Source organism: Corapipo altera, unplaced genomic scaffold, assembly GCF_003945725.1.
Source record: "Corapipo altera isolate COAL_440 unplaced genomic scaffold, ASM394572v1 343, whole genome shotgun sequence".
NCBI lineage: Eukaryota > Metazoa > Chordata > Aves > Passeriformes > Pipridae > Corapipo > Corapipo altera.
The window spans coordinates 3,606,943-3,620,340 of NW_020884913.1; the positions used below are offsets into that span (position 1 = coordinate 3,606,943).

Genomic DNA, 13,398 nt, shown 5'->3' on the forward strand with positions numbered 1-13,398 from the left:
TTACATCCTTGGAGAGCTGTGCTCAGAACACAGCAGGACCTTAAAAGGCAGAGGAAGTCACTCATCCCTTTCAAAAAAGGCCAGAGCTGTGGTACCCAAGTTGTGTGTGACCCTTCAGTGCCTGAGTGCTACAAACCCACCCTTCTAGGGGAGAGCCTGCTGATCTCCCAGCACTGAGGAGGCCTCATTCCCATCACTTTTCATGGCAGCTTTCGTGTTTCACAACAAGGAGTTACAATTGCAGGACAGAGTCTGACCTTCTAGCCTTTCTAGGACATCTATTTGTGCAGAAACATGAATTCTAAGCCCAGCTTAGCATTCAGTGCTTGTTTATGTGTACTTCAGATTAGTTCCTCAAAAAAAATCAGTATTGGGAGTTATTTTATGTAATACTTTCAGTGTTTTATGTAATACTTTCAGTAATAAAGTTGGCATAGAAAAGTGAGAATGTACTAGTGGAACTGTGGATGATGTAAGCATGGGGGAACCAAACACTGCACTGGAAGGACTAGAGAGGAATTGATGTAATAGGAATGGGGTGAAATTTAGGTCATGCACACATGTGCTAACAGCAAGAATTTCTGATATAAAGTGAAAAATGAAACTGATACTGGAGAAAAATCCAGACATGCTGAACAATCAGAGGAAAATTATGAAATGTTAGTATTTCTGGCAGGACAGGAAAATACTTGAACTTCCATGCAGAATTGGTAAGGCCACATGTGAAAAAATTATTGAAAATAAGCCTGAGATACTCTCATTTATCCCTCTTAGGACAGTAGAGACTTAATTGCCAAAAGAAAGAACATCTACTTCAGCCAAAGGCTTACTTGTCCATGTATAATTGTCTATGAATCCATGCAGCTAGAAACAAGACAGAGGTTCCTAGATACCAACAGAATAAGTCTCATAGCATTCCAACAGGAGGAGTAGGAAACCCAATTGGTTTGAGGTGGAACTCAGCAAGTTTAATAAAGCTATTACTGACACTGCTGCCTGCATTAGGAAGGACTGGACTTAATGGCCTAATGAAGTTCCCCTCAGATCCAGTTGGCTTGTAATTTCTGCTCAAATGCTGATGTATTTGAAGGGAACACTAGCAAATGGGGAAAAAAAAAGCCAGTTTCTTGTATAAAGCTGTGGAGCTTTTCCAGAACCTCCTGGTTGATTTTTCTGGAGCAGATGAACCCTTGGCAGGATCTCCATCACTGGGCAGTTCTTAACAACACACAGGGTGAAATCCTGGCCCACATGAAGTTGGTGGAAGTTTCACTATTAATTTCTGTGAGGCCAGGATTTCACCCTGGAAAGGGAGTCAAAAGTACATGCATGCTTTCAGAGACAGAGTGGCTGATTAAATACATCTGCTGCACTGCTCTTTTATCAATCATTGATAAAATAGTGCCTTTTAAATATAAACTTCGGGTAAGCTTAACCGCAAAATTCAAACACGTCCTTTACGAGACTTAAGAGCATAATTTGTCTGCTTTTTATCTGAAATAACAGGAATCATGGTAAAAAAAAATAACACCCACCCACATCCATCCACTCCAAACCCCTGCAGTATTTGATGTGCCGCAGAAACGAGCGATTAAAGCTTAGAAAAGCCAGTTAAAATATTTCTAAATGATACACAAAACTTTATCCCCTAAGAATGTAACCCAAAACTATGCTCCTCCTCATGTAATTCCTGAGCAGTCGAACTGGGAGTTCATCTGGAATTCGCTATGGCCTGTGCTTTCAAGTGACCCGGCGCGGCTCAGGACGGGCGGTGACCCTCACCCGCACCGCTCCAGAGGGGATGTGGCCGCACCCCCCGCGTGGTGGTGGGTGTGCGGGAGGACAGGGAGGGCAGGGGAAGGCTGGGGAGCTCCGGGGAACGCTGTCCCACGCCCCGCGTGTGTGACCTGTCGCGGCCGGGGCGCGATGCGGAGCCTCCCCGCGGTGCCGAGCGGGAACCAGGCGCGTCCCCGCCGTGCGCATCCCTGAGCCGGGCGTGTGAGCCGAGCACGGAGGAGGGAGGAGGGCCGGCTCCGTGCCCTGCCCAGCCCCGGACAGCCTTCCCCAGCCTTCCCGGCCCCCCCCGCACCCGGGAGAACGTCCCGCTGCCGCCCCGCCCGCGGCTGAGTTTGCTCCGGTCCCTTAATTGTTTCGCTCTCACCGAGAACTTTGTTTACAGTCCCTTGTGCAGCGAGCGAGCTGCATCCCCTCTTACGCTGCCTGCGGGCTGGCGGCCGCCGCAGTCCCGCCCGGCGGCCAGGAGGTAAGGTACGGCTCGGCAAGGCTCGGCTCGGCAAGGCTCGGCTTGGCAAGGCACGGCATGCTCGGCACACTGTGGCACGCTAGCCTGTACTATGGCATGGACTGGCACGGCTCAGCTTGGCTTAGCACGGCTCGGTTCGCAGCCGCTGGACCCGCGGCCGCGCCCCCGCCGGCTCCCGGTGCCCGCGGGGCTCCGGCTCCCGGTTCTCCGGGGCAGCTGGGGCTGCTCGGACACTGCGGGACCCGCTCCGGCCGTGGCAAAGGGCTCTCCCGGTTGTTCGCAGCTTCGGGGTCCCCGCAGCCGGAGCCGCTGCCCCGGTGGCAGGTCGGGGGTTCCCGGTGCCGCTCGGTGCCCGGAGGGGTTACGGGCAGACAGGGTGCACAAGGCTCTCCCCGCCTGTTCCCGTCCCTGCTCTCTCGCAGAGGTGCTCGGGGACAGGCGTGACACGCAGGGTTTTACCCCAGGTGTGTGTGTGTGTTGTGTGTTATGGGAGCGTTTGAAAGTTTTGCGGTTTGCAGATGGCAAAAGTCCGTTTGTGGAGGGGTTTGGTTGGCTCCCATCCTACCCCTCAGCTGTGTCGGAAAGACGAAAAAGGTGTGAGCTTAAATCTGGTCATTATTTTACGTAAAAACTCGGTGAGAGAATTTTACTGCATCCTGCGGCTCAGGCAATGGAGGTGGTGTGTTCTCCTGCCCCTTTGGCTTAGACCCTGATCCTCGAGTCTGGTAAATACAAATTCTAGTTGTGTGTTTCCAGGAATGTTCACCTGGAGAAGAGCTTAGGGACTGTGTTGAGGGTTACTATAGTCTGTTGGATTCCAAATGAACTCTGGCTCTTCTCTCGGTACAGGAGGACTCCTTGCACTGTTTTCCATAGTCACTTTAATGCATAACCAATTGTGAAGTGTAAGCATTATGATTTATTGGAATTTTACATAAGCAAAAAGGTTGTCTGAAGTAGTGTGCAAACTAGAGAGAATCAGGTCCAGAGCCTGGAGGCAGAAAACTCAAATGTGACCTGCTGGTTCTGAGTAAAATGCAAAAAAAGGGGAAAGGGTTGTAGTGGCTGAACAATGTTATCTCTTTGCCCTTGCACAGAGATATTCCTTATGTGGGAAGCTCCTGAGAAAGCACCACATTGAAATGATTCTGAGTTAAAATATTGGAAGCTTCATGTGTAGGTTTCGTGTGTTTCTGATTCTCAGGTTTGTGGTGAGAGAGGGAAGTGGAAAAGAAGAAATCTCATCTCTGAAAAGCTGCTCTGTCAATCAGGATTTTTGATAAAGATATTAATTTAAGAAAATTACCTAAACTGTGTGTAGTCAAGAATAAATGCAAATAAAGAACTGACAGAGCAATTAATCTTTTCAAAGCAAGATGCTGGCAGAGTGGCTTAGGGGGCACAATTGCTCTAGGAAGAGCTTTTCAAACAAACGTAACCTTTCTGTGATCTGAGTGGAAGTTGGCTGCAAGTACATTTCCAAGGTGTGTGTTTGTTTTAATGTAATTTAGATTTTTTATTTAAAGTGGGTTTTTTTCCTGCATTGCCCTCCAAACTTTTCAGAAAGTTAAACTAATTGCTAGGTGGTGTGTACAGGAATATAGTCAAGGAGACAAGCAAGGAGACTTCCTTATTATTAGCTAAGTTCAATAATCAGCTAAATATACTTTAGCTATGTCACAGGTTTATTCCAAGGATCCCCTGAGAACAGCAGCAGTTTGTGCCTGTAAATGTTTGTGTTAGTGAAATGTTAGTATGGTCTAAATAACTTAAAAAGAGAAAAGCCCTTAAAGTTTATCATTATACAGACTTATTCTCTTGAATTTGCTCTCGTTGTCACTTAGAACTCCTATTTGAGGGTGGAAATAATCTTCCATAATCATGCACATATAGAAAGGGAATGTCAAATAAGATTAGCAACATAAATCTCTGCTGCTTGGTCAGTTTTGCCCAGCTGCCTGCTGGTTTCACAGCTGTTTCTGCAGTTGATAACAATTTCCATCGCTCTGCTCTCTGCAGTCCTCACACTGCCCTGCTGCAGATTCCACCTTGTCCCTCTCTGAGTTATGAATCTTGTGTTAAAAAAATCCAGTAATAACAGAAATGAACAATGATAAATATTATGGAGTTACGTTTATTACAGTGGGTTCTTGGACTCTGTTAGTTTGCCTTTTTTTTTCTGAGAAGAGTTTTTGCGATCGTATTACTTGGGTTTTGTTATAGTAGGATAGTTTTAAAAGGGTTCTTTTTAGTGGGAAGTGTGTTGTCATGGCCAGTTTATGGAGTCAGGAGATGGAGTGATTTGCTCAAAGAAACTGGACACATGGAAAACACCAACCCCCAGGTATTCTGAGTTGTTATTCACAGAGGTGAAGTGAGCAATAGAAATGAGGTTAAATGAGATTTTTATCTGCAGAAGTTCATGTGCATTACCTTTTCCTGCCTAGCTCTTTCTGGGGGACTTGCCTGGGCTATGATACTCATTATCGAGACGTCACATCATCAAAGGAAAATGTTATTTAGGGCCAGACATGGGTGGCTGCTGCCAAGAAAAGAGGAGAGCCAGAGGGAGAACATCTCCTGCTGCCGTTAGGTTGGGAGCAGGAGTCAGCATACAGTGGGAGCTTTTCCAAGCAGGAGTCTTATTCTTAAGAAGCTGACAAAAATCCAACAACTTTTCTTGTAGGAGGAAACTTCCATGCTAGAATATTGTCATCTCCAATTCATCATTCAGCAAAATCTGACACTTCAAAGCCTGGAGCAGTCCTTTCTGCTGCCTGACTCTGCCTTGAACTGACACAAAGAGACATCTTCAGCAGTGTCCCTCTGCTTTTGAGACAAGGATTTGTTCCCATGGATTTCTCATGGACCTGGTAGGTGTGCATGCTGATGGATTTCACATCTTTTCAGTAAATGTCAACTTATAATTATTAGTGGCTAAAAATTTCCTCTCCCCATTACCCAGTGTTGGCCACGGATTGCCACAGAAGCACATTCTTCCTTCAACCCCAAGTAGCTCCTTAAGACAGTACTTGTGGTATGATTAGTCAGAGGATGCTGGTGCTGCCGGGTATCTTTGCCTAAATTTCTTACCCTGAAACTTGAACCAAATCACCTGTTGGCGTAAGTCAGAACTGACTTTGCTGGCAATGAGGATCCAGTGCCCTTTTTTCTAGGGCTGAATACCTTTACTCACACTTCAAATAGGTTCTGCTGTTTATTTAACTTAAAAGGATTTCAATAGAGGCTTGTTTATTTGTTTTGTGTGAATGCTCCTCTGCTTGCATCCTATTTCATGCAAGAACTGTGCTCCTCAGAAGTCAACAGGTATTTTGCCATTGTCCTAATTTTGGTAGTTTATAGGATTTTTTTTCTAATTCCTGTTAGTTTCAACTGTATAAACATATCTTCTTTCTTCATAAGTGTCTGTACAAGATATCTAAGATATTTAACTGCTCATTGGGGATGTATCTGAAGCAGAGGGACAATGACTTTAGAGACAGGAGTAAATATACTTTGAATGAATGTTGCAGTTTTTCAGAATAATAATGTTTATTATGAACCTAGTCCAAAGCCTTTTCAAGTTATTAAGAAGTTTCCCTATTTCTGTGACTGTTAGAGTATCTGAACTTTTGAAGTTATTACAGGGTATTGGTACCAGTAGATCTTTTATATGGAAAATTGTTATTTTTACTACCTCAACTTTAATAATAACATGTTAAACTAATTGAATATGGCTAATGGTAAGATCAAAGAAAAAGGTTGCATTTGGGGGCCACATTCTTATATTGTGCTGAACTCCTGTAACGTTTTATAGATAAATAATGCAGCAACATGATGGCACCAGTGTAAGTCCCACTGCCACGTAAGTCATTATTGAAAATGCAGAACTTGGGTTCAGATCCCTGTGGGAAGAGATCAATGGCACTCTAGAGCAAACCCATGGCTTTCCTGGGCTCTTCCTCTCTGATATAAAAGGTACTTAATCATGTTATGATTCAAAGAACAAAGCAACAGAACCTAGGAGAATTTAGGATATCTAAGGTGTCAGCACAGATATATTTGCTTTTCTGATAAGCACTGAACAAGTCTCCTTCCTGCCCTTGGAGGCAGCAAGTGCTCTGACAGAAGCTCATGGAATCATGGAATGGTTGTGGTTGGAAGGGGACTCTGGAGGCTGTCTGGTCCACCCCATCCTGCTCGAGCAGGGTCACCTAAGGAAGGATGCCCAGGACTGTCCAGGTGGCTTTGGAATACTTCCAAGGATGGAGGCTCCAAAACCTTTCTGGGCCACCTGCTCAGTCACCACTCACACTTGAAAAAGCCTTTCTTGGTGTTCCGAGTGTTCCGGTGTGTGCCCGTGGCCCCTGGTGCTGACAGTGTGTGCTCAGGGTTGTGTGGCTGTGTGCTGAGCACTCCTCCATAGAGCACTAGAACAGCTTTGGCAAACCAGATCTGAACTGTCCTTCTCTCATGAGGGCTTGAGACTCAGATACAAACTTTCTGAATAGAAACAGCGTGAAGCCTGTTTGTGCCTGTGCTTAAAAGCAGTGAAATCCTCTGTCTCTCAAAACCCACGGTCAGTTATAGGAGGTGCTGAGATATAAAACCAAGGGCTCTCCACAATGAACGAATATATCTTAGCAACAAGGGTGGAGTGGTGGGAAAGGAAAAGGAGAATACAAGTATCTGGCAATTAACTTCCTAGTCACAGATGTGAAGGTGATAAAAGTGATAAAAGCATTACGGCATTGCCAACGCTCTTCCTTGTTCTCTGAGCTGCATATCATGCTGCTCGTGAAAGCAAAAGCTACACAGCCCACACCAGAGTGGTGGAGGGAGCTATCTGCAGCAGGAGAATTAGTGGTTCCTCAGCGTTCGAGCCTCTTTTGCACATGTTGGGGTGCACTGGGCACACAGCCTGCTCTAAAGCAGCACAGCAGTGGCAGCCTTGGCGTTGTCAGAGGTCACTGCAGGCCCCAGGGTGGCCCCACACCACGAGAGCCCCAGTGAGAGGGCCAAGGGCTGTGAAGGCAGCCTGCAGCAGTGCAGAGCCGTGGGCTCATCCTCCCCTGATCAGGTGGACTCCAGTTACACGCTGGCTCCATGGAGCCAGAAGGTATTTGCCTCATAATGCAGATGCAGTCAAACTGTGCTTGCTGTGTGTAGGACTGAGAGTGTGTTTACACTATGGAGACAGGGGGAAAACAACATGCTGTAACTGAGAGGAGTGAATATGAATATAAAACTCCCTCCCACACGGTTACAGGGATGTGGTTTCACGGCTTCATTACTTTTGCATGAAGCCAGTGTAAATGGCAAGCTGTCAGGCTGGCACTGAAGTTGCTACAATGGGAGGTTCACCAGCTTTGAGCTGTGCTCAGTGCAGGAAACTTTCTGCATCCCCACTCTCCCCAACATCCACACTTTGTCATGGCCATTTGAATTGTTTCCCTAAGTAGCACTTGTGTTGAGAAAAGGCTCACTGTTCATCCTGGTTTTTGCTGGGCCCGTGCTTGCCCACAGTACTGTGATGTGCATTGGAGTAAATCCATGTAACGTGTGTGTTTAGGTGTATATATAAACAGTGTGAAAAGGCAAAAAATCAAATCAGACTGTGAACTTCACCTCTGTCTGAGAAAATGTAGTGCCATTGAAACCTAAATTACATCCAGAAATGCTGACTTCAGGATGTAACCTAAAATAGGATTTGGCTCACAACACTTCAAGATTGGTGTCTGTCTTGGTCTGTGACTCTGTTCTTTCTAGAACATAGGCACATATCGATGACTACTTGATTCTAATCCTCCACAACCAGTAGTGTCACTACTGATCTTGTGCATAAATCCTTGTGGGTTCTGAGTGTCTGGTTGTTTGTGATCCCAGGTGGGATCACAGTTCTTCTTGGGATCACCCACGTGTCACAGAGCAGTAATTGGTGATTATTGGTTGAACTCGTGCTCTTCTCTCCGCAGCGCCGCCCGAGCTCAGCAGAGCCTGCTCTAGCCTAGGAACTGCCCGACTCAAGGCAACCAAGATGACAAACGAACCTATTAAAGAGATCCTGGGCTCCCCAAAGCATCCTGACTCTGTAACCACGGAGAAGAGCAACAACAATGACTGTGTGGTCACCACCATCCCCCTGGTCAGTGAGTGCCAGCTGACAGCAGCCACGGGGGGAGCAGAGCTCTCCTGCTACCGCTGCACGGTGCCCTTCGGAGTGGTCATCCTCATAGCTGGCATCGTGGTCACCGCCGTGGCATACAGCTTCAACTCCCATGGATCCATCATCTCCGTGTTTGGGTTGGTCCTCCTGTCATCAGGACTCCTTTTGCTGGCTTCCAGTGCAGTGTGCTGGAAAATCAGGCAGCAAAACAAGAAAGCCAAGAGGCGGGAGAGCCAGACAGCGCTCGTGGCAAATCAGCGAACCTTGTTTGGTTAAAGACAACCAGGAGAAGGCTGGACAGAAGGCAGAGCCTTTGTAAGTCAGCTTGGCTATTTATCAGTGGGAGAGATTGCAGGTTTTAATTTAACTGTGGAAATGAGTGGAAATGGAAATGGAATGGATTAAGAAATACCCTTAACTCTGCAAGTGCTCTTGATATTCTCTTACTGCAGACTTGGTAGTGATTCTTTCCAAGACGGAGGAAAAACCACTTTTCCTTCACAGAAAACTTTGTCATCATAACTGCAACCATCCTAACTGCGTTCTCCAACATGCTGATCGTGTTGGAAAGGGAACCTGTGGGAACTGAGAAAATAATTTGAACTGACTTGACATGCCAGAGATCTCCTTAAACACACACTGTGACATTTGACCAAGGGAGAAGTCACAGCATTTGAAGTGACTACAAGCTTATGGTCAGAGTACCTGGGACTTAAACTGTAGCTCAGAAACAAACAAACAAACAAACAAACAAAAACAAAAAAAGAAGGCAATAAGAACACACTGCAGTTTGCTCAATAAGCTGATTCTTATATTTTATGTAACTTTCCCTTCGCAATATCTGTGGTACTTTCCCCCTTTTTTAAAACAACTAATATTAATTTTGTTTTCCTATTGAATAGAAATAAGTAGAAATGTGTAATTATATTGTCTAACCTGAATAACGAGGTATGATTATAGCTTAAAACATGAGACTTTTTTTGTAAATTAAAGTGACAGGTTTAGCACTTTTGATTATTTTGCTATAAAATTAAAAAGTAAATTTCATTAAAATAATATTCAGTGCTGCTAGACCTTTAGAAAAATCTTTATTGCTGTCAAGATAGCCTGTATCTTCAACTCTGACTGCTCTATGATTCTATTTTTGTAGAACAACCCCTGTGACAATAACTGTGAACACATGCACTGCTGATCTCTTCCAAAAATCTCTGTAGCCTGTGGACTTTGGTTTGATAGCCCATCCCTCTGCATACCAGCTCAGTTATTGAAAAATCATAGCAGTCAGTTCTGCAGACGCTGGCACAGTCAGTTTGAAACACAGCTATTAATTACTCATGAAAGCAAAGCCATGTGTTTGGTGTTTGCTGACTGAGCTTTGGGATGATGAATCTTTATGAAAAGCAGGTGCCAGGTGTCCCTGGTGTGTGTCTGAGATGCTCATTCTGTAACTCTCGTTTCTAGAGGTCTTCTGGCTTTTCTCAGTTAATGAATTATTGAGGGGCTGGTCCCAAATTGAAGCAAACCAGAACATTATTTCTTTGTCTATATCTTAAAGGACAAGTGAGCTGAGTCACAGATTTCCACCCTGGCCTGTGTGAGGGTGTCAGAAGCCAGAGGAGCTGCACGAAGTCCTCTTCCCCCTTACTATCTCCAGACTCCAAAGGGCTGGATGTGATTTTTGCTTTCCACTGCCACAGTGAGCAAGGCCAGTGCTAACGTGCCTCCTCTTTGCCCTCCAGAGGCTCTGGCAGCCACGAGGGCTGTGGTGATGTCCCTGCAGAGCACACCTGCCAAGCAGGTGCCGCAGGGGGTTCCTCCTGGAGGTCATCCCGGATCCACGCGCTCCTCCCGCCGAAACCACCCAGGCATCCTGGCTCAGGTGCCGCCATTTCCTCTGCCCTCCACACTTTAAGCTTGTTACATCCATAACTTATCCCCGGATTTGCAAAGTGCACTCCGTGTTTTTAAATAGAGCAGGCCTATATGTGCGGGGAGGGGATGTTTGGGGTCAGTATTTGCGTTGCCACACTCCGTGGTTACCAGACGCTATAATAAAATCACTTGCATCAGAGGAAAGCTGACAACACATTTTAGCACTTCCATAGCCCCAAACTTAATCACGGCAGGAAGCTTTCCTGCTGCTAGGAGAACATGTTGCGTCACCAGAACATCTGACACCGGTGTCTAGTGTCAATCACTTTGCTTAAGGTCATTAAAAATATTAGGGTGTCCCCTTACGATGTACAGGTTTTGCATGAGTGACAATTCATGGGAAACGCATAGCATGATAAATAATGGAACAGGTGGACTAAAGTGGTCTTTCCTGTTTAAAATGAGAAAAGTGATTGACATTAGCAAAGCTGGATAAGTTAAATAGGGCTGTTTATTTTTTTTCCTCTCCCTGGGAACACAATAGTTTTTCTGACTCCTTCTTCCCCTTCCTCGTTTCTTTTTTTTCCTCAGTGGAATTTTGGGGGGCTGCCGAGGAGAGAATTGCAAGGGCTATAGAGATGCAATGATTTCCACTACATGTGTGGCAGCTCTGGCCCACAATTCCCAGGCTGAGCCCAGAGCAGGAGCAGCCCATTGCTCTCTCAAGCCTTTCCCATCTCCCTTCTCCACTGCTGTGATACAGCTGAGCTTGCTGTGGCAGGAAGGTAGAGGAACAAGGTGAGGCTCAGCTCCAAGTCAAAAGATAAAGCCAGACTCAGTGGAACAGAGGCAGTGGGGTTTGGGGAGCAGTTTTTTCAGGAAGGGTAAATAAGAGTAAGAGTCACTCTGCTCCTACTACAGAAGTTTTCCTTTCCCTTATCTCTGCTCTCTTTTATATTTGCAGCGCACATACAAGGACACAGCAGAGTTCCTGCTCCACCCTCTGCCCTGCTAATTGTGGGGCACCCAGGCACTAAGAAACGTGTGAGCAGTGACAGGCAGCATTGCATGACCCTAGACATGATCCCCTGGCACAGCAAAGCTTCAGGTACAACGTGGTGTCCCATAATACCTTCTAACTGACAGGCTGGGAGGCCTCCAGGTGATATGGGGCTGCCAGAGCACACACTGCTGAGCTCAGTAGCATTGGCTGTATCCCAGAGAGAAGGTACATGCACAGGCATCTTCATATCAAGCACTGAGTGAAAGTCTGTGCAGGAATTCAGTCTTGTTTGGCCTTTATTCAGAGAAGCAAAACAGTAACTTTATTGGGGAGAATCCCAGCACTTGTTTCTGGTGTCCTGCAGGAGCAAGAGGTTGTGAATAGTTTAGTCAGAGACCTTATGCTGTTGAAGATGTTTTCAGATGTTTCATCACCGGAATGGTCACATGGTCTTAGAAACTGGCACAGACTTCTCCACTATGATGTGTGTGCATCGATTTTGGGACAATCTGAAGCAGTAGTAGCATCTTTTCTGAACGACCAAGGAGGAATCCAACACAAGTCTTACAAAGTCTTGCAAATCTACGTATTTCAGAGACTTCCATTATCATCCTCTCTCCCTGCACCCCTTGTCCTGGTTCTAACACAGGAACAATACATCCTTTTTGGCCCCTAAAGCCCAGCCATTCTGGGAGGTGCAGTGTGAGGACAGTGTGCAGGCTCAGCACCTCCTTTTTTCCCAGAGTCTGATGATATTGTTAGATCTGAGAAGTTTTTTTGACAGGAGCACATTGACAGTGCTTTTACAAGGGTCAGCCCCCTCAAACTGGATACAACCAGCAAAATTTCTGCTTCAAATTTTGAACCCCATGACCTAATCTGGATTGATTTGGGGTTTCATGCCTGTGTGCCAAGTCCACCAAGTCTTTGATACAAAGCCATTGGAACTCCACAGTTGCTGTTTGGTGTTTCCCATGGGAATCTGGTAGGCAGAAGGATGCAGCCCTGTGATCACAGTGACTTTCCAGTTCAGAAACACCTTCCCTTCTGGTGTGAAAAGGCTTTGAACGCGACAAATGATGTTTCTGGGAGAGGCTGGGTGGGAGCTGATGCAAATTTTATTGTCGCAGTTGCTTGTCTCTCCCTTCCTGAAAGCCCTGGCAGGACTGTGCAAGCAAAATTGCCCTCACAAGGATAGAAAATTATCTAATGGAGGAATTGCGCTGGTGCGCCGGGCAAACGTTGCCACGATCTTAAATAATAATTTCAAAACCCAAGCACAGGAAATTGTGTCTGTAACTACACCCTGTATTGCTATTGTACACAAAGACAGTTATAGCCTGGGACAGTATTTTAAAATAATAATCGGTTTGGTATGACAATGCTTAAGGATTTTGCTCAAGTCAAAACGCCCAATTTACGATTCCCCAGTCACTTCACGTGTCGTGTTTTGTACGTGACTGTGGCTCTTACACTGTAATTTGCCAGGTTTAGAAAAAAAAAAGGAGAGAGAGAGAGAGAGAGATAAAGGTTAGTTTCATGGACTTGTGTCAAGAATTAAGTTTCTCTGCCTGGGACACTTGGGAGAGCTCCTGTTACCAAACACTGAATGTACAGTATTACTGCAGCTCTTCAGAACAGGAACCAGGCTCAGAGTGTGGAACCAAGACAGGCCTGAGAGTCTCATCAGGATCCGGAAGGGTCAGGCCAGGAACAAGCCCTCTGGAATATCCCCTATTCTTGTCTCAGCTTTGCTTATCCAGAGTCAAATCCAGGGCCATCACTCCTTTAATATCTGAGATGGAAGTTGTTGTATGTTATTAGCAGGTTCCACCTAATTTTTAAAATGTTTTTAAATGTTTTAAATGTTTTTAAAATGGGCTCCAAAATAAGAAGAGCAGAACAATATTGGGAGCCATCATTTTGCATATATATTTCCAGCACCTCTAAGTATTAGCAGCTGTCATTTTGCATTTATATTTCCAGTACCTCTGATGCCTTTAGCTTGTAGGACATTTTAGTTACATCACTATAAATATTTGCCAATTACTAAGGGCTTCTATATATAAAATTACATTACATATCAAGAATTGT

General features: G+C 45.5%; 1 protein-coding gene across 2 annotated transcripts; it reads left to right on the forward strand.

Annotated features, from left to right (window-relative positions):
• The first annotated feature begins 2,089 nt into the window (after window positions 1-2,089).
• TMEM100 (transmembrane protein 100) lies at window positions 2,090-9,500 on the forward strand. 2 transcript variants are annotated; one of them, XM_027654707.1, is made up of 3 exons: window positions 2,090-2,268; window positions 4,950-5,136; window positions 8,239-9,500. In XM_027654707.1, exon 3 carries the CDS (start codon window positions 8,301-8,303, stop codon window positions 8,703-8,705), a length of 405 nt encoding a protein of 134 aa, XP_027510508.1. In that variant the 5' UTR covers window positions 2,090-2,268; window positions 4,950-5,136; window positions 8,239-8,300; the 3' UTR covers window positions 8,706-9,500. The 2 variants fall into 2 exon arrangements, with proteins under 2 accessions (XP_027510508.1, XP_027510507.1); XM_027654706.1 differs by having other exon boundaries at window positions 2,090-2,263.
• The last annotated feature ends 3,898 nt before the right edge of the window (window positions 9,501-13,398 follow it).